This window comes from Vipera ursinii (assembly GCF_947247035.1).
Source record: "Vipera ursinii genome assembly, chromosome: Z".
Taxonomy (NCBI): Eukaryota; Metazoa; Chordata; class Lepidosauria; order Squamata; family Viperidae; genus Vipera; species Vipera ursinii.
The window spans coordinates 108,336,967-108,358,039 of NC_139517.1; the positions used below are offsets into that span (position 1 = coordinate 108,336,967).

Below are 21,073 nucleotides of genomic sequence, written 5' to 3' on the forward strand. Positions count from 1 at the left end.
TGTTCATAGTAATATGTTGTACTACTTATACATTCATTGTTATAGCAGGTCGAAGCAATTTGAGAAAATGTTTGTTCCAGAATTGTGATACCATGATGATGAAGCTGGTTTCCTTAGGATAAGGCAATAATAATAATAATAATAATAATAATAATAATAATAATAATAATAATAATAATAATAATAATGATGATGACGATGATGATGGAAGGGACCTTGGAGGTCATCTAGGCAGGAAACCGTATATCATTTCAGACAAATGGCTGTCCAGTCTCTTTTTAAAAACTTCCAGTGTTGGAGCATTCACCGCTTCTGGAGGCAGGTTGTTCCACTGGTTAATTATTCTAACAGTCAGGAAGTTTCTCCTCTATTGCACAAAGAATCTGACCTTGCAGATTTTCCAAATGCAGAAAACCTGACTACCTAATTTGTAATGGAGTGAGTGGATGGGTTCGAGCTTCCAAGGTATTGAGGTCTCTACTGTGTCCACTACAGCCTGCAGATTCGACTTAAGCTATTGCTGACTCCTGTGTGGGGCTGGCAGTTGTATGATGAGTTAGATCAAGAAAAAGACCAGTGTCTCATTGTGAGAGGTGTAGCCTTGAAGAAAGTTATAGCATAGTTCCTCCTCAAGAAGCTGTTCTGGATCTAGCTATATTGTATTGCTATCACCAGCTTTATAACCTTCATTTTTGAGGCAAGTTCTCAAGGTGGTAGGAGTGGTTCTGTGGAAGAAATTTTTCTAGGTTCAGGCCTGGGCATGAAAGAGAAACTGCTTAGTCAGGAGTACGGGAGTACATTTGTCATGTCTGGATGAGTGGAGCGTGCCCCCTTGGTGATTTTTGGCCTCTCAACTGCCTTAAGAAACATTTACCATGGTATCTTGGATCAACTGTGAGAGTGCAGTTGGGGGTACTGTTGCAATAGTTCCTTATTGACTGGTTCCAATAAGTAATTGTGAAGATTGGCTCAATCCCTACTCACTTAGGGGTGCCACAGGGATCAATGTTCCCACTTTTTAATGTCAGTGTGACAGACAATGTTGGGCACAGATCATCCTGGAGAAAAGCTATATCATCACTAAGAGTCAAACCAATTTGAAGGCACATAATCAATTAATGAAGCCACTGATTACAGTATAAGTTCAGGTTGAGGACCATCAATGCATTGATGATGTCCAGTTAGGCATCATCACCCTGGACCAAACCAGCAACATTGTTAGTCAGGTCCAACATTTTGGATATTCATTATAGTTGTCAGCCCATATTGTCTCTAAGTATTACAATGAGAGAAGTCTACTAGTCATGGCTACTGCTGGATGAGCAGATGAAAGCTATGGCAAGGAAGAATTTTGCAGGAATGGGAGTCATGCACAACAGTAATACATGTTTTATCATTGTTCACTTGGACTACTGCAATGCACACCATGTGGGGTTGCCTCTAAAGACTACTTGCAAATTAGTTTGTATAGAATGTTTTGCCCCATTTATTTGTTGCTGTTCATCACCAAGAACAAAGTACATCTCCATTATGTACCCTTCATTGGTTGGCAGGTTTCATGTGTATTTCAAAGTGTATGGAACCGAAGAACTTACAAGGACTGCTTTAAGCCATTCTTTCCAAGATAAACCTTTGGTGATTCGTAATTTCTATGAAATCAGGGAGGCTAGAACAAAGATGTTTATTTCTTATGGTCCTGTTATTTGCAATGCAATCTCTCTATAGAAATCAGTTTGGCTCCATCATTGCTTGTTTCTGGAGTTCTTTATGAGAGCTTTAGGCCAGGGGTCCCCAACCCCCGGTCCCCAATCGTTAAGTGAATCTGGCTTCCTCCCATTGGCTTTTCTTGTTGGAACACAGCTGGAAAAATAGCAAATGGAGGTCACAGGACTTCAAGATGCTATAGGCACGTAAATACTTGCTGGTTGCTGAGGGCCCAAATTTTGATCAAGCAACTTTGGTTTGCTGTAACAGTTGTAAGTACAAGGACCAACTGCAAATCACACTTTTCAGTGCTGTTGTAACTTGCCAAAAAAATTGTTATAAGTTGAGGACTACCTGTAATTTTAATTATTAATTTTACTTGTTTTAATTCTTTTTTGTTTTGGTAGTTTACAGTAAATGAGTTTAGTAGTCTGCATACCAAACTAAATAAAACAAATGCTAATGATTTGAAAACTAAATAATTCACTGAATAACTTGGAACTTTAGTGTATATTTATCACTATTAACTGTCTGGTAAATTATTCCTATCTGCTATATTTTTCATCCTATTTGAATTATATCATAAAGACACTGGAAACCTTGAAAGGCTTTTTAAAAATAGCATACAGCCAATCAAATATTCTGGAGAAAAATATGTCTTTATTGAAAAAATAAATAATCATCTAAAAGGAAACAACATGTAAAATATGATCAATTTTAACAAAGATTTTAAAACCTCAAACATTTTTCTACTTATATATATGTGATTTATATCTCCACTGAAAGTAAACTATCGCACAGAAAAAATGATTCTCAAAAGACATCCTCATTTGTTTGCTATGTAAATAACTTTGTATTTCTCAATTGTCTGAATGTCATGTTCCAATTGTTTCATGTCTGCTTCCAGCTTTTCTTTATAAAGCTTCTTTGGTAATGTATCAATTTCTACTGAAAGGTTTTGGAATGCCTGATGCACATCCTCCCAGTTCATTTTGAGACCCTACATGGAAAAGAGGAAAAGAAGAATTAGTATGCAGTAAAGCAGTGTATTTTACACAGTGGACCACTTTAAGATATATGGACTTTGACTCCCAAAATTCTGGGAGGAATACTTATAGTGGGCCAGTTTGAGGATCATGGCAGTAAAGTATCTAAAAACGCACATAGGCTGCAATCCTAGATTCTCAGGGAAGGCTGTACTTACTTAACATTTCTCTATTATTAAATACTAAAAACAGACCTTTTTTCAGATTTCCATGTGGCCTGAAAAGAGAGCTATTGGTAATAAGAGTGGTATTAATGCAGTGTTTCCCAGCCTTGGGAAACTTCAACTACCAGAATTCCCCAGCCAGCATGGGGAAATCATTCAGGGAGTTGAAGTCAAGAAAAACTAAACACACCGTTATAGACTAGGTGGTACCTGTATCAATAGTAATAATTGTGAGAATGATCTTGGAGTCAATCACTTAAATATGAGCCAACAATGTGGTGGCAACTGCCAAAAACGCCAATTTAATCCTAAACTCCATTAGCACAGGGATAGAATCAAGATCACATGAATTGTTAATACTACTTAATAATGCCTTGATAAGACCATATTTGGAATATTGCATCGTTTTAATCCCCACACTATTGAAAAAATATTGAAACTACAAAAAAACGCAGAGAAGAGCAACAGAGATGATTAGAGGATTGGAGGCTAAAACATGTGAAGAACATGTGAAGAACATTAAACTTTTCTAGTTTAATGAAAAGAAGTACTAGGGGTAACATGATAGCAGAGTTGCAATATCTAAGAGGCTGTCACAAAGAAGAGGGAGTCAGCCTATTCTCTAAAGCACATACAAGCAGAACAAGAAACAACGGATGGAAACTAATAAAGGAGAGAATCAACCTAGAACTAAAGAGAAATTTCCTGAGAGTTTGAACAATTAATCAGTCAAATAGCTTGTCTCCAGAAATTGTGGGTGCTTGAACACTGAAGGCTTTTAAGAAGAAATTACACAATGATTTTTCTGAAATGGTATAGGATTTCCTACTTGAGCAGTGGTTTGAACAGAGGTCCCCAACCTATTGGGCAATAGCGACTGGTTCCGTGGAGAGAGGTTTTTCTGTGGACCGGATGGTCCGTGGTTTTGTGTGCTGCCTGCATTGCACAGATGGGGCTTTGCTTGTTTGTGTGGAGCGGTTGCTGGCATGCTGTGGCCCGGTACTGGTCCACGGACCAGGGGTTGGGGATCCCTAGACCAGAAGACCTCCCAGGTCCCTTTCAACTCTGTTCTATTATTTATATAGATCACCAGATTGTAGTCTTAACTATACTAACCCACCAAAATTTGAGTAAGCTTCATTGAATAAAGCAGGATTAAGTTCTGACCAAAGATGAATGATATTCCATAGCACAATAGTAGTTTCCCTATATTTATATGTAAAAAGAATAGATTACGAATTATTGTTAAAATTGGGCAAAACCAGCAGCCCACAAAAGGCGCATAAAATGATGGGTTTAAAGACAAACCATTCCTTTTTTTTCAAATTGGCATGGTAACACTCTTACATGCTTGGTATTTATCAGCACATAACAACATAAAACAATTTTAGAGCTCCATCTAGTGAAACTATACCCATCTCAGTTGCAGTATTTCTCAAGTCACGTACCTCTAAAAGATTCTCTCTCTCCTCCTCTGTGAGCCTTTTCATGGCTTTTTGTCTGAGAGTCTCCCTGACATAGGTATCATATTCTTCCTGAGCTTTTTTAGCATCTTCATTTCGCTTAATTACATATTTTGGAATCACTCCATAATCCTATAAGAAAAATACATTTTACCACTATTCATAACAAGCATACAGTTCCCATATGCTATACACCTCCTCCATTTTGTAGAAAGAATTCCAGTTCAGTCCATTTCAGTGAATATCAAACTTAAATTTTCAAAGTGAGATCAGTCTGTGTAGCCATAACGGTAGAGTTGTTGTCCCTTAAAAAACAAATCTGTTAACTACACTATTCATATTGGACTAGTTGGTCATGACAGAAATCAAAATACTTCAGTAGTTCCTGGCGAATTGCACAATGCAATCCTATGTACGCTTATTGAGAAGTAAACTTAACAGATTTCAATGGGTTTTAGAGTAAATATGGACAGAATTTCACATCGAAATCCATTTCAGAGTATACAAACATACCAGCTATACAGTTAGTCCTTGATTTACCACAATATGGATTAGAATCTTCATTGTTAAGCAAGGTAGTTGTTAAGTGAGTCATGTTCAATTTTCCAATCTTTTTTCCCCACAGTTGCTAAGTGAATCACTGCAGTTGATCACAGTTGATCTTTAAGTGAATTTGGCTTCCCTCCATTGCTTGTCAGAAGCAAACTGGGAAGGATGCAAACAGCAATCACATGATCCTGGGATGCTGGCAACTGTTATAAATAAATGTCAATTTCCAAGTGCCCAAATTTTGATTACAAGACTGTTGGAAGCTGTGATAATCCTAAGTGCATGACCCAATGGCAAGTCACTTTTTTCAGTGTTGTTGTAACTTCAAACGGTCACTTCGCTGTTGAGGACGACCTGTATTTTTCAGCTCCATTTTTTTTTGCAACTATGTACAAACCTACCTTTTTCTTGAGATATTTTGGAACAAGTCCTGAAGTCTCTAGAAGAAATCTGTCTCCTTGCCTTCTGTCTACATAAACTGGTAGTGGTTTCTTGGGTACCGCCACGATAGCATTACTTGCATTTGTGTTTATGAAATTCCTTGTACACTGAACCCCCATTATTGGATGATCTGTTCTTTTGGGTACACTTAATTCCAGCGCTTTTTTACTGCGTTGATCTTTTTTTTCTTTTGCAGAAAAATAAAAACCCACAAAAGTAAATTTAGACATTTTTCCAATATTATACATTTTTATATTTTCGATTTATTTTTTATTTTTTAAAAAATAAGATTAAGATGAAACTTATAAATTTGAATGTATCAATAAATGGCACACAAAAGTACTAAGCATCAATTAGTGTTTCTTCTTTAACCTACAATGCTTTTTTCCCCTGCTGCTCCTTATTTTGCAGCTGTATGTAACGTATTTCTTTGCAAAGGTGTTTACTTGCTCAGAAAGACAAGGAAAAACTTGTTTCACTTTTTATGTGTTTTGGCAGCCATATTTTTCTTAAAAAAAACATGGCAACCTTCAGAAAAGACTGCTTACTCTTAACGTGGTGGAATACCACTAGAACAGACATGTCAAACACAAGGCCCGGGGGCCAGATCCGGCCCGCGAAGTGGTTTCATGCGGCCCGCGAAGCCATCCTGGAAAGAGTGAGGGAACGGCCCCCACTGCCTTGGCCCTGGCCCAGAGACCCTCAGATCTGTCCCACTCCTGCCCAGGCCCCCATAGGCACCCTTGATGCGAATGATGTAGAGCTGGCCACGCCCACCCAGTAGGCCATACGCACTCTAGCCACGCCCACCCAGTAGGCCACGCCCACCCGGCCCCTTGACGGCAACTGCAATGCTGATGCGGCCCTCAATGAAATTGAGTTTGACACCCCTGCACTAGAACTAAATTTTCTCTTCTAACTTAATATTGTAGGACCAGACTTTGGGGATTTCTCTCGAAAAGCATTTAGAGGAGACTGCTTCTTTCTGCCCTTCCCGCTTTGTGAAGAAGACTGGCTGACTAATAAAGTTGTCCACTACTTTGTTTTGATGTCCAAACTGTGCTTCAGAATGAACTGGAATGCAAATATAGCAACTGTCTGGAACAACTTACTTTGTTACCGTAGTCACTTGATTAGCTTACCGATTTTCCCTTTAACATTCATAAGAAAAGGAACATACCAGTTCTACATATTAAATAACAAAATATAGAATTTAAATGGCAAAATGCCAAATATTTTTATGTCAAAAACGTACTTGTTGGTAACTTTGGTTCTTTTGAATGTTTCTGAAGGAAGTTTCTTGGAGAAGGCACTTGGACTTTTGGGGGTCCAATTGTTTTCCATGGTGATTTATTTTGCTGTACTGCACGTTTCACATATGGTCTAAACGCTGATACAAAACTTTAATAGAGAGAGAGAGAGAAGGGACAAAAAAAATTAAAGTCAGCAGAGATTCTATATTTATTTAATTAAATTAATTAAATAAATTAATTAAATTTATTTATTTATTAAATTTTTATACCGCCCTTCTCCCAAAGGACTCAGGGCGGTGTACAGGACAATAAACATTAAAAAACAAAGTACAAAAGTTAAAAACAATTAAATGATTTATGCCCGATATATACAATAGTTAAAACCATATTAAAACCCAACCCCAAACCCATCAGACCAGGCCGGCTTGCTCAAATAAATAGGTTTTTAGATCCCGCCAGAAGGAGCGAAGGTCGGGGGCAATCCGGAGCTCAACCGGCAAGCGGTTCCACAGGTCTGGCGCGCCCACAGAGAACGCCCTCCCCCTGGGGGCCACCAGTCGACATTCTCTGATCGGAGGCACCCTGAGGAGGCCCTCTCTGTGGGAGCGCACTGGACAGAGGGAAGTTGACGCCGGCCGCAGGTGCTGCCGTAGGTAATAGATAATTGTATTGCTGAATATTGTGCTTTTAAATATTGAAATCTTAAAAACAAATTTGAAAAGTTCAAAAGGATTCCGGTGAACAGTATGGTTCTGAATTTCTTTTTGTTTAAAAACAATAATTATGTATTTTATAATTCACATATATTAAATAGCAGAGGAAAACTAAGAAAAATGGGCATTTCTCTTTAAACTTTGGTGCCACGATTTGTTGAGTTAACATCAAATTTTATTTATAATTAATTTCTCTTCCAGTTTGTAATACCCTTATGCAGCTTCAAGAAGGGGAAAGGTACGGTAGTTAATTGGTTTTTAATACTGATTTCCCTATAATAAAAAAGTACATCCAACATGTAATTTATCCTCAGTAACCTCAGTAACCTAAATTAACCTCAGGATTCCAAAATCATATCAACACTATAGGGATTATTGCCTATCCTTGCATTTAACAAGCTCCAGTTCCTAAAGCTTCTGTTCCTAAAACGTCTGTCTTGGGACAGAATTTGAACCCATACATTTAAACATGGTATACTGTAGCTGACTGAATTCATAGTTATAACTTGCTAAGCCATAAAATCTGGTTTATAAACAACAGCTGGGTTAAATATTACAGACATGTTGCCTATGGAAAGAAGCTCCAGTGATTTGGTTGGCCAGATGTGAGCTCAAACCAAGAAAATTACATTAGGATATGTATAACCAGCTTCTATATTCTCTGTTATTATAAATTGCCCAGAGAACATCACTTACTGGAGGTATTTATTTACTTATTTAATGTATGGCATAAAGCAGAGTTCCCCAACCTTTGAAACTTTGTGGACTGGTGGGGAAGGAGGAGATTGGATGGTTCCATGCAAGTAGCCAGCAAGCGTGCACTCACGTGCAGCTCCATTTGCACGAGTGGCATGGATGTGTACCTGCCACTCATGCAAATGGACATGCACGTGCTCGCCCGCTGCTCGAGTAAATGGGGGTGTGTATGTGAGCAAGTGTGCTCACCTACCATTTCCATGGCCCGGTTGCAAAGAGCTCACAACCCCCTGGCACAGAGCACATGAATAACAATAATAAAATTATATAGGAGCACATAATACTATAGTATGCATATGATGGAGATATCTAATCAATTTTGTAAGATTTGAGGAAATAAAATATATATGCTATGTTTCATTTTAAAATACGTTGGTTCATGGAATCGAATAAGTGTTCAATATATTAATATCTAGGCCATATATCCAATTAAGCACAGTAATTGTTAGTTGGAGAAAGACAGCTTTTCCTCCTGTATAAGATCTCAAATGGCAGCTAGTCATACAGGTGACAATGAAATCTGCTAATTTTTGTGTTGTGTCCGATATATTTTTTCTGGAAGATATGTGAGCATAGAAAAAAAAAATAGTCTTCCTTCACTGGTCAATTGGCTGTTTATATAGAGAGCCAGTTTGTTCCAGTAGTCAAGGTACCAGGCTAGAAAATGGGAGACTATGAGTTCAAGTCCTGCCTTAGCCAGGGGAGTAACTTTGGGCTAATCACACACTCTCAGCCTGACTGACCTCACAAGGTTGTTGTAGATAGGAATAAGAAGGTATGTTGGATATAGTTGCCACCTTATTTGTAAATGTAGTAAAGACAGGATACAAAAAAACAAGAAATAGACAAGGGTTTAGATATGAATGATACTGCTAGTTCATGTTCTCTTTTTATGGCAGCCACAATGATGTTTGATCTATAATGCCCTTGCCATTTATCTAACTCAAGCTGACAGCCAGTAAATGGCCATAGAAGTAACAGGCAATTGCCATGATACTGACTATTTATAATTCCTCTCATTGTTTGTTTACCTATATCCGCTTGATGGCATATTGAAAGCTTTATTCCAACTCATAAGTAATCAGAATTGTTGCTATCCCTTCTATTGACCCCAACTGTGCATCTGTATCCAGAATTAGTACTGCCAAGATAGAGAAACTTGACCTCCCTCTGAGATTCATCGCGTGAGAGAAGATCAGCCAGTTTCATCATTAGCAGCATAGCGGCAACTTGTGGAAAATCAAATTGAATGACACTTTGACAAGAATTTTCCATATTTGCAGCAACACTTGCTCAAGCTGCTGACAGAACTATTTAGTATAAGAGACCTGACAGATAGGTTGACTGGTGGAATTTATTCCTGAAGATACCAAGAGGAAATAAAGTAGCACAGCTTTTTATGAAAGTTGCATTTCCCTGGAACTGTTTTAAGATTATTATTTCATTGCAAAATAAATATTGTATCAAACTCATATTACCAAAATTTCAGATCTCTATGAAATAGAGAAATAGAAGTAAAAAAATTGTTGAAATTTGCACATTGTAAAACATAATACATAGTGCAATATCAAAGCGTTCATTCAGATATCTTTTGGAGCCTTTTTCCCAGATTCAAAAAGCATTTATTTGAAGTGTAAAGGTAGCAGTCTTCCTCTATTTTTTTCTGCCAGTAAGTATATGAAACTGATTTAAAAGGAACCAGTGCAAACAGTCTTCCCTACTTTTGCAGATAAAGGAGTTATGCAGATATTTGGTAAATTAGCAGTACTGACCTATTAAGTGGTGGGAGATCCTGTATTCAATTTCTTCCTTAAGTAGTACTTAATATGTGTCTCAAGAAAAAACAACAACACATACCAGTGACTGTTAAATGCAAAAACCATGTCAGAACAGTAGCCAGGGAAAAGATTCTTGTTCCCATACCTAGGTTTCTTTGTTATCCGAGACTTCTCTACAATCTGAGGTAGAAGGTTATAAATGCTCTCCTCCATGACCATAGCTGCCATCTTAACAGGCCTACAAATAAAATATTTAAAATGCTTAGGCTATTAAGGAAACTACCTGTCATATTTTCTCTCATACTCATGCCATTCTTTATCCTCTCTCCCCATGCATACTCAAACATTCTGGCTTTCCTTCAGATTTTCTTACATATTCTTCATTTTCTGCCCTTCACTAGTATCCACATTTTTTCTAGCCAGCAGAAAATCACAATCACTTTAAATTACCTCAAGCTTAATATTACTTATAATTTGTGTATGAATATATACATAATTTTGCCAACCAATGGCTCTCCATATAGTTAAATGTTATACCTTTGTTGTTGTTGTTAGTTGTGAAGTTGTGTCCAACCCATCACGACCCCATGGACAACATTCCTCCAGGCCTTCCTGTCCTCTACCATCTTCTGGAGTCCATTTAGGCTCACGCCTACTGCTTCAGTGACTCCATCCAGCCACCTCATTCTCTGTCGTCCCTTTCTTCTATTGCCCTCAATCTTTCCCAGCATTAGGCTCTTCTCCAGTGAGTCCTTCCTTCTCATTAGGTGGCCAAAGTATTTTGAGTTTCAACATCAGGATCTGGCCTTCTAAAGAGCAGTCAGGGTTGATCTCCTCTAGGACTGACCAATTTGATCACCTTGCAGTCCAAGGGACTCGCAGGAGTCTTCTCCAGCATCATAGTTCAAAGGCTTCAATTCTTTGGCGCTCAGCCTTTCTTATGGTCCAGCTTTCACTGCCATACATTGCAACTGGGAAGACCATAGCCTTGACTATATGCACTTTTGTTGACAGGGTGATGTCTCTGCTTTTTAGTGTGCTGTCTAGAGTTGCCATGGCTTTCCTCCCGAGGAGCAAGCGTCTTTTAATTTCTTGGCTGCAGTCCCCGTCTGCAGTGATCTTGGAGCCCAGTAAGCCCACCTTAATGACTTATTAAATAGAAAACCATACTCTTGATATTGGTTGAGAAGCCTAAGTGAGATTTACCCAGCACATCCAAGATGAAACCTCTTTGGGATAAATTTGATTAACCATATTATCTTGCCAGGCATCAAATTTAATTTTTCTATACATCTGATGCAGGACATTCAGCTTATATTCATGAACAGTGATCACCCAAATAAGCATTAAATATCTGTGGAGGTGGAGAGGCACAATCCAGTATTTTTAGTTCAAAGTACCTCAAGACCCCTTTGCTCCAAGGCTCTGGAAAGCTACTCATCAGTTCCAAACACCATCCCAGGATACTGTAGTCTGGCTCACTAGAAAAATGTTTTTATATATTCAAATCAAGGTGAAGAGAAAATGTAGCACTCAAATTATATCACTTATATAATTATCTAGGGCAGGAGTCTAACTGAAGTCAGAACGATGAAATTCACAGGGTATCTTAGAAAAATCGATGTCAGCACTCACATACCATGTTAAGATTTGGTTCTCTGAACCAAAGTAGTTTCTGTTTTACCACAACTGGCTGAATTCACACAACACTTTACATCAGATAGCATGGTTTAACAAACCACAATGATTAGATTCATAAGATACAATCCAAAACGGGCGAACCATTTTATGGCTTGGCATGTTATATGAAACCAGCCATCCCCTCTCCTATCTTTACAAGATTGTTAGGGCAGAAAAGAGGCGGGAGAGGAAAAGGAGAACTCTCACCACACCACTTGAATGAAAGATGAAGCACGCATGTAATATTCTAAAAATTAATACAGGCTTCTTCAGCACTTCAAACTACCTGCTTACCTGTTCCAAAAATCTTTTTCTCCAAATCTATTGTTTTTCTCTCCTCCCACCCTTCCCTCCTCTTCTAGGGCTTTTTTCCGATGGTATTCGAATTCTTCCTCATTCGGAGAAATTGGTTTTACATGAGCAGCAATATGCCCACTGTTTGGTTGCCCCTAGAAACAACTGCTTGGTAACATATTTGTGTAGAACGAGACTGGCTTTATGTCATCACTTCCGGAATCATAACAAACAATGGGTGGCCGAATGGGGCGGAGCACAGAGCTCGATGGAACGGTGCGCAAGCGCAATAAGAGAGTTAGCGGGAAGAACGCCTACAATGATACATAGGAAGGAGTTCGGTAGATCTTCGGACGAGGTAGGAGTGGAAGTGCACGCATGCGTAATAGTACGTATCTCGACTGGGGCTGGGTCTTGGAGGGGAGGGTAGAGTGTTCATGAAAAAAATCTGCATTGGAAAATAGAGTTTTCTTGCTTGGCTTTTCCTTCTGAATTTGGGAAACATGCATATTTTTCCTTGTTCATGATTAGAATTCATAGCCGTTTGACCGAGTGGGAATCATGCAGGGAGTAAGCGCTTGGCTTCTAGATGATGCAAAAATTCAATTCCCAACAGCTTCAGCCTGTATAAAGAAGGGGGAGGGATGCTGGGAATTGTAGTTCAACAGTAAATGGAGGTTTGCGAGTTTCATATATGGAGACATATAGAATGTAAACACTAGAGGAAGACATTTATTATTTGATTTGATTTCTAATCCACTATATAAAATTGGACTGGCCCGAATCTGAAAAGTACTAGCAGGGGAGCTTCCTTAGCATGTTAAACAATGTTAAACAATCAAAGAGCTGTCTGAATGCTTCGGGGGGGGGGGGTCATGAGAAATTTGATAGTCCATCAGATGCTCCTAAAATCAAATAACTTCAGCAAATATGCTAATTGTCAAGGATGGTGGGAATTATAACCAGAAGTATTTATTAGACCATAGTTTCCTCACCTTCTGCTTAAAGAATCTAGTAGTCTAAACTTGTGTGAAAAATCATTCTAGAGGTTGAATCCTAATTCTAGAGGTGCAAATCATTTGCCTATAAGATAATTATTCTAAAATAATATGCATCAGGACTGTGTTTATTATTTCCATCCTCATTAACCTTTATGTTGCTGTGTTCTTCACTGAGACTCCCTTTCGTTGCAATTTAGAAAAGCTTTGGAGAGATATCCTTTTCTTATTGTCTACTAACAAAGGAAAAAAAATTACCACAAAGCCACCAGTAGGTACAGATTGGATTCATACATTGCTAAACCATAATATTGTTTGCTTGGATTAGTGCAATCAATTCATATGATTTTTTTTCATTTATTTCTTCCTTAATTAAGCCTTCAAGTTTAGCACATGTTCATGGTAGATGTCTTATGTAGGCTTTCTACTTAGATGGTTATAGACAAGATCTCCTTCCCTTCTGAGCAGTCATTTTTAATGTATAAATGAAAATCCAACTTTGCTTTGCCAAATCAAGGGCAATCCTCTATCAATATTGTCTGTGACTAGTTGGTATATTGTGTTTACAGTATCTACCTTCATAAAGATATTTGATGAAATTAGGCTTATTGTTTGCTTTTGTATCAGTGGGATTATATCAGAGAGTTCTTTTGAAGAATGTGTGTATGGAGAATTCTATTTATTTAGAAGTCTAAATATGGAATCATTTTATGAGATATTTAAAGAGGCACTATTGTGACACTAGTGGGTCTGTATACATTACTAAGGCTTAATCATGAGGTGTGACTCCAGCCATTCCATTCCAGATTAATAGACTAACAGGTAGGAGTCCATTAACAGAAGAAATAGAGGACCCTCAATATGGAATTTAATGTGAACACAAGTTACCCATTTTCAACGTTGGCAAGTTTTAGTAAAGGGTATATTATGTTATTCTTATACAATATGTTACTATAAATGTTGGAACCATTGTGAGCTGAAAAAGAACAAATTGCAACTGAGAGGGTTGTATTCCAAATAGTAGAGGTGAAAATTACACATTTCCTAAATTCCATAGTTATATTAACCAAGGGGAAAATTGCCAAGAGCTGCTTGTAAGAGAAGGCAGATCCTTCCCATTGTTTCTCTTGTACATACATGCAGACATTATTTATAAAAGACTAACATTTTATACTGCTTGTAGTTTTAATCTTGAGGATTAAACTAGATGGAGAATTTCCTTCAGTATTTATTTCAGTTAATTTATTTGAAATAAAATATCTCTCATTTTCTTCAGGTATATACTGAGGGTCAATTGTTCAAACATCTGCTTTTGATTTAGAATGATTTAAAGCTGTTCTTTAAAAAATGATATTACTTAAACTCAGATCTAGTTTTGTACGTACAATGAAGTTACTCATTTGAGATTCTTTATTGCTATCACAAACATGTTGTTAGATAAATCTAAATTACAAATCAGTTAAGCAGTAAAAATGACGTTAAGAAATAAATAGAAATACCACTTAGGCTTATTTACCATTTCACAGTGCTTTACAGCCCTCTCTAAAGAGTTTACAGAGTCAGCATATTGCCCCCAACAATCTGGGTCCTCATTTTACTGACCTTGGAAGGATGGAAGGCTGAGTCAACCTTGAATTGGTGAGAATCAAACTGCTGGCTGTTGGCAGAATTAGCCTGCAATACTGCATTCTAACCTCTACGTGACATGGCTCTTGGTGAATCTGGAGTAATTTGTACATTAAAATTTAAAAAGCTAAATCTGATCTGGTGTTGTAATACTTGGATGGGAGATCATTAGAAAATCTTGGGCTATTGAAAAGGCTGAGAAATAAAAAAAATCATCCCAGAAGAAAATAGTAGCAACCACTTCAATATTTTTATTATATGCCATCAAATTGGAGTTCAACCAAGAAAATATATATGTTATACTCTCATATCCCATTACTATGGAATGAAGTCATTTCGTTAACCATCTTGAGCAATATATTTTCCTTATGTCATTTCTATCTTATTGCCAGTCTGTACAGTGATATTAACTTGAAATCATCTTCAATAACCCTCCACATGAAAATAGTGCCTTGCCTCTTCTCCTGACACAAAACCCTGCCGTGTGAACAAGTTATGATGTTTTGGTAATGAATGTGGCAATGTCAAGTAAGGATTGGAACTTTCCCTGCTACTGTGCTTCCCTAAGTCTGCTATAGGCACACTGTCTTGTACTACACTTTCTATTCATTTTGACTGGGGCTGTAAAAAAGATGAAACACGTAGGTTGTGAAGTTCTTTTTTGGCAAGTGATGAATATGTCTCCTGGAGGAAAATGCTTCCTACATACCTTTGAGTCTTTCGAAGATTAATACATCCAAGTCAATAAAAAAAATCTCATTTGACAGATTGGTGAAGAATTAGAGGGGAACTATATGAAGCAGGAAGGCAGTCCTGATCTCAGCCTCCTTTTTCTTCCCTCAGCTCTATTGATGTGTTGGAAGACAGATTTTTTTTCCAAAAAATACCCCCACCCATACAAATAAAAATATTGGTCTACTGAGTCAAGAGAGAGATCAAACACCTGAATAGTGAAGATTAAACCTTACAACCAGATCTGATCTAGATCTGATCTTGCCATAGGACTATCCCCTCACTTTTTGTCCAGTGACAAAACAAACAATATTCCTGACTAGCTCGATGGGAAGAATATAAGGGAAATGGAAGGGAATGCAGTTGATCTGCATGTAAATTCCATCTGGATTAATAGATCATTTTTTGTTGTTCTGGTTTTACCATAAGACTGTTGATCTCCCAGGGATGAAACAAGAACAATTAAATTTTGCAGCTGTAGGCTGGTCTGGAATAGGAGGGGAAGAGGGTGAAGGAGTTTTATTCCAATATATTGCTTGTTGTTTACACAGTATTGTTATCTGTAATTCTGTGCAGAATTTGCTTCATTAATTCTGAAGCAAAAGAAATCTGGTTGGTTGGTGAGACATATATACTCAGCCATAAACCATCATTGATAATCATAGTAATTGAGTTATGCTAAGCTAAAATAAATTTAGCTTACTACATTATGGCCTGGTGAAATGGACAAATTTGATTAATATAAAAATAGAACTACTGGGATAGAAACTGTTTTCTATAACAAACAAACCTTTATTTTTGTGGTGCCATTGATTTTAGCAGAAACCTAATTTTGCATGCATCTACCTTTGTAACATCAAAATGGGCATTGAATTACATGGTGGTTTGATCTAACTTACACTTAATGATTTGTCCATGATTTCTGAGGCAGTAAATAATTTCAGAACACTTTCATGAACAAAACTGAAATTATTTCTTTTTTATTTCAGTGAGTTTTACAGTGTGAAAAACAATCCTACCCAGTGCAGTGGGGAATTCCAATGGTAATGGTCTTGAAGAATCCATAACCTATTTTAGTTCACGAGGCAGGGAGGAGCAATATTTTTAGCTATTTTATTGTTTATTTTTATGAAATTGCTTCCCCTAGATTTTAAAGGGATGGTGTTTTTCTGTTTCTTGCAGAATTGGTGCAGATCGACTGCTGTTGGAGAGCAGCTGGTTCGCCACAAGATGCCTCTGTCTCTCCATAACTAATACCAGTGTGAAAAAGTCACTGCTGTAAATATTTCTCTGGTGGCTAAGAATGAAAAACTGAGATTGCATCTTCCCTTTCAAATATTTCTCTCTCTTTGTCCTTGGGAAAGGAAATGTAACAATCCAGTGCAAAAACAAATTTTATCATTTTTTAAGATCTGCAACCTTTTCATTGTATTTGCTGCAGAAAGCTAACATGGTGTCCTCTCTAGAAACAATCATGTCCACATACCTTGCAGGTTCACAGAACTGCAGAGCCATGTTTAAAAAATGCAGCAATGAGTTATTTCTGAATTTATTTCCTTTAATTTGAAAACAAAGAAAGTAATATGAGGTTATTTAGCTTCCTGATTGTTGCTTAATAGCCTGTGCTGTTTGTTTTGCAATTCATGCTGATGCAGTTGTTGATTTCCCTGAGCAAACATGAATACACTCTTGGCAACACAGACATTTTTCAGAGCTAGAGAGACCTGCACCATGTTTGTTAATTCGTGCTCTCTGGAGAGCATTTGCTGATGTGGCATTTATTCTGATTCACCTAGATGAAGTGTGAAACAGTCAACAGGTAACTGGTTCCTGCATGAAAACAATTCACAGATACCGGTTGGGGGTGTATGAGATTGCCATTCATCTACAAAGAAGATTACTAGAGAAACTCAGTGGTAAGTTGGGACGACACATTCATTTAAGCAAAATTATTCTTTGCCTTGCAGATTAATTTTAAAACTAAAAAATATATTAAGTTAGGGATTTGTATTAATATATTAAGAACATTAAATTTCATTAAAATCACTGATACATTGTTAAATGTAACTTTCTGCAGAAGGGGGATTTGAATTTTTGGCTTTTGTTTAAAGAAAAAAATTTCTGTATATTTTATTGTGATTGATGGCCTCATTATATAGGTTTGCCAGCCTATGACAGTTAGCTTTAAAGATGTTCTGGGTGTGTTATAACCTTTCTCTATGTTGAAGAGCAGTTGTGAAGAGAGATTAGTTTACAGTGTCATATAGGTGATGGTATATAATTTTATTTATTTATTTTAATTCCATTTATATCCCGCCCTTCTCCGAAGACTCAGGGCGGCTTACAAGCTTAGCAGTAGCCTTCATTCTATGTATATGCCTGCTTATTAGGGCTTTCACACACCCCCTAAGTGGCATTATTACAAAGTCAGCTTAATTGCCCCCAACAATCTGGGTCCTCATTTTACCTACCTCGGAAGGATGGAAGGCTGAGTCAACCTTGAGCCTGGTGGGACTCGAACCTGCACTAATTGCAGGCAGCTGGTGTTACTTAAGGAGGCATTAGCCCACATAATGTATATACTATCACCTATATATTGTATACAATGTATACAAAGTTAGCTTGGAGAGGTGGTTTTTATTGATTTTGAAAACATTATCTGCTGATGTCAGTGTTGCTTTTGAACATACATCCTAATACTTAAAATATTGCTGCTAAGTTTTGTTCTGTTCTGCTGGTGGGTTTTAGCCAAGATAGTAGTTAAGCTATGCCATATATATAAATTTTTACAAAGATCTTTTTATATAAGACCGTCATGAGTGGCTGTTTTTCAGACTAGAAATATTGCAGCATATGAATGTTTGTTTTTCTGGGCAGATTTCAAAAAAAGAGAAAGCTATCAACTGATTGACCTCTTTGTCATTCAAAGAAATCTGAACTGATCATGTTTCAAACTGTGTGATCTTGTTCAAAATTAGGCTTTTCTAAGATAGGAAATGAGCTGTCAGAAATGTCTAGCAATCATTTTAAATGTAACTCAAGTGTGTATTTATTTTTTCCTTTAAAGATTTTTTTTCTTTTAGTGGAATTAGAATTTGAAAAAGATGCTACGTCTAAGCTGGAATAGTCATCCAAAGCTACTTTGTCACTGCATGGTTTCTGATCTACATTTGAAGTTGTTTCTCTCAAGAAGCTTCACCATGACCTGGAAGGCATGGACCTTCATGCACTCTCTTGTTGGAAATAAGAATATTGTCTTGATGGGGCCTCCAGGTGCTGGAAAAACAACAGTAGGAAAAATACTAGGTCAAAAGCTGGACTCTTGTTTCATAGATGTGGATGATGATGTTCTTGAACCAACCTGGAATATGAGTGTGGCAGAAAAATTAAAGAGCATTGGGAATGAACGGTTTATAGAAGAAGAGGGAAAAGCCCTGTTAAACCTTTCAGCATCTGGAAGTGTAGTGTCCCTTTCCGGATCTAACCCAATGAATGCTGCTAGCATGGAGCATGTGAAGAAAAATGCAATAGTGGTATACCTGGATGTACCCACAGAAAGCATAATGGATCGTTTGAAATTAATGAAGGTAGATCGTATTGTGGGCCAAGGTCAAGAAACATCATTAAGAGACATTATTCAGTTCAGGAAGCAATTTTATAAAAAATGGTACGATGTCCGTGTTCTCTGTGAAAATGGGATTACAGCAGAGAATGTAGCAGACAAAGTGCTTCATGCTGTTAAGAGGTATCAAAATTCTGAGTTGGAATGCTTCATTTCCACCCGTGGCATTAAGGAAAACAAATCAAGGAGTTTTGTAAAATATTTCAGTGATGTTCTTATTGAAGGTCTGGCCCCAGATGGTGGGCTCTTTGTTCCTGAGTTGGGACTTCCAAAATTCACTGGGGGAGAATGGCAGCATTTATTAGGAGCAACTTACACTGAAAGAGCTCAGATTATATTAGAAAGGTGCATACATCCTGATGATATTCCTGCTTCCAAATTGTGGGAAATGATTCAGATGGCATATGGACAAAATTTTATGTGTTCTAAAATTGCCCCAGTTAGACATCTGCAAGGGAATCAGTTTCTTTTGGAGCTGTTTCATGGACCAACGGCTTCATTTAAAGACTTGGCTTTACAGTTACTGCCCCATCTGTTTGCATACTGCATTCCCCAAAGCTGCAATTACTTGATCTTGGTAGCAACTTCTGGTGATACAGGAAGTGCAGTTCTGAATGGTTTTGGTCAACTTAAAGAGACTGATAAGCAAAGAATTGCTGTGATCACATTCTTTCCTCATGATGGAGTTAGCCAGATACAGAAATTCCACATGATCAGCTGCCAAGAAGCCAACACAAAAGCCATAGGAGTCCAGGCTGATTTTGATTTTTGCCAGGCTGCCATCAAGCAAATGTTTACCAATTCAGATTTTACTGGCTTTCTCACAGTGGAATATGGAACAGCGTTAAGTGCTGCAAATTCTATCAACTGGGCACGCTTACTTCCCCAGGTAGTTTATCATGCATCAGCTTATCTGAACCTTATTGAACAAGGTGTTATTTCATTTGGGAACCCCATAGATGTCTGCATTCCCACAGGTAACTTTGGCAACATACTAGCTGCGATATATGCAAAAATCATGGGGATCCCTATTCGGAAATGTATCTGTGCTTCCAATCAAAACAATGTCTTGACTTCATTTTTTAAAACTGGCTTGTATGATTTAGAAGGAAGGCAATTAATGCCAAGCTTGTCACCAGCAATAGACATTTTGAAGTCTTCCAACCTTGAACGTTATTTACACCTGATTGCTAATGGTGATGGGCAGTTGGTGACACAGTTACTTCTCAGTTTGGAAAACCAGCAGCGCTTTCAGTTGCAGGAAGAGCTCCTGCAAAAGCTTCAACAGGACTTAGTAGCTGATTGGTGCTCTGAGGAAGACTGCCTGGGTGCCATACACTCTGTGTTCAACACTACAGGGTATATTCTGGATCCACACACAGCTGTTGCCAAAGTGGTTGCAGATCGACTTCAAGACAAAACTTGCCCCGTTATCATTTCTTCTACTGCTCATTATTCCAAGTTTGCACCTGCTATTCTACAGGCACTGAGGATTGGGGAAATAAAACAGACTCCATTAAGCCAGCTTCAATTGTTAAACTCATATAACCCTTTGCCTCCAGTCCACGGGGGCCTATTAGAGATGTTGCGAAAGAATGAAAAACCAAAGGATGAGATTTGTCCTGCTAACTTGAATGTCCTTATGGAACATGTGGAAAGATTAATACAAAATCACTTCATGAAGGTTTTCTAACTGTAAGAGGCTTGGTAGTGCTGACTAGGTGTCCTGTTTTTTATTTTCTTTCTACTCTGTATATTTTAATAAATGCTTAGGAGATGCAGTTATCTTAATGAATATTTACAGTGACAAATGCCAAATAGAATAGAAACAAAACAAGTATAACAAAAAAAAAAGATGTCATATCCCCAAAGGAGAAATTGTTTGGAAGAAAAAGAAATCAGAATGGAAAATATTGTTCAAGGCCTGCTGAGCGGATTACTACGTAGAACACATTTGAGAATTATGAAGAGGGTTGTGAGACTAATAATAGACAATGATACAGTCATAATTGCTTTCTCCTGGTTACCATTTCATCTTTCAGAAATGGAGATCTAAGCATGGATATTTCACCATTGTACCTCTATATCTGTGGCATAGTGTTTCTGAATCTTAACAAGTTTAAGATGAATAGACTTAAATTCCCAGAATTTCTAGCCAACACCCTGACTGGGAAATTCTGGGAATTGAAGTCCGTGCAACTTAAAGTTGATGATGTTGAGAAATATTATTGGGTTCATGGATGGCATTTAGCCG

General features: G+C 37.6%; 2 protein-coding genes across 5 annotated transcripts; one reads left to right on the top strand and one right to left on the bottom strand.

Annotated features, from left to right (window-relative positions):
- Positions 1–2,308: 2,308 nt before the first annotated feature.
- On the bottom strand, positions 2,309–12,025 carry ENKUR (enkurin, TRPC channel interacting protein). 3 transcript variants are annotated; one of them, XM_083378626.1, is made up of 7 exons: positions 11,842–11,913; positions 11,268–11,348; positions 10,013–10,105; positions 6,623–6,768; positions 5,328–5,554; positions 4,363–4,509; positions 2,309–2,704 (listed from the first exon to the last, which is right to left on the bottom strand). In XM_083378626.1, the coding sequence occupies exons 2-7, from the start codon at positions 11,306–11,308 to the stop codon at positions 2,531–2,533; spliced, it is 828 nt and encodes a 275-aa protein (XP_083234752.1). In that variant the 5' UTR covers positions 11,309–11,348; positions 11,842–11,913; the 3' UTR covers positions 2,309–2,530. The 3 variants fall into 3 exon arrangements, with proteins under 3 accessions (XP_083234752.1, XP_083234753.1, XP_083234754.1); XM_083378627.1 differs by lacking the exon at positions 11,268–11,348 and having other exon boundaries at positions 11,842–12,025; XM_083378628.1 differs by lacking the exon at positions 11,268–11,348 and having other exon boundaries at positions 11,834–11,930.
- Positions 12,026–16,452: 4,427 nt separating this feature from the next.
- On the top strand, positions 16,453–20,600 carry THNSL1 (threonine synthase like 1). Of its 2 annotated transcripts, XM_083378058.1 has the most exons (3): positions 16,453–16,475; positions 16,994–17,113; positions 18,281–20,600. In XM_083378058.1, exon 3 carries the CDS (start codon positions 18,302–18,304, stop codon positions 20,510–20,512), a length of 2,211 nt encoding a protein of 736 aa, XP_083234184.1. In that variant the 5' UTR covers positions 16,453–16,475; positions 16,994–17,113; positions 18,281–18,301; the 3' UTR covers positions 20,513–20,600. The 2 variants fall into 2 exon arrangements, with proteins under 2 accessions (XP_083234184.1, XP_083234183.1); XM_083378057.1 differs by lacking the exon at positions 16,453–16,475 and having other exon boundaries at positions 17,036–17,113; positions 18,265–20,600.
- The last annotated feature ends 473 nt before the right edge of the window (positions 20,601–21,073 follow it).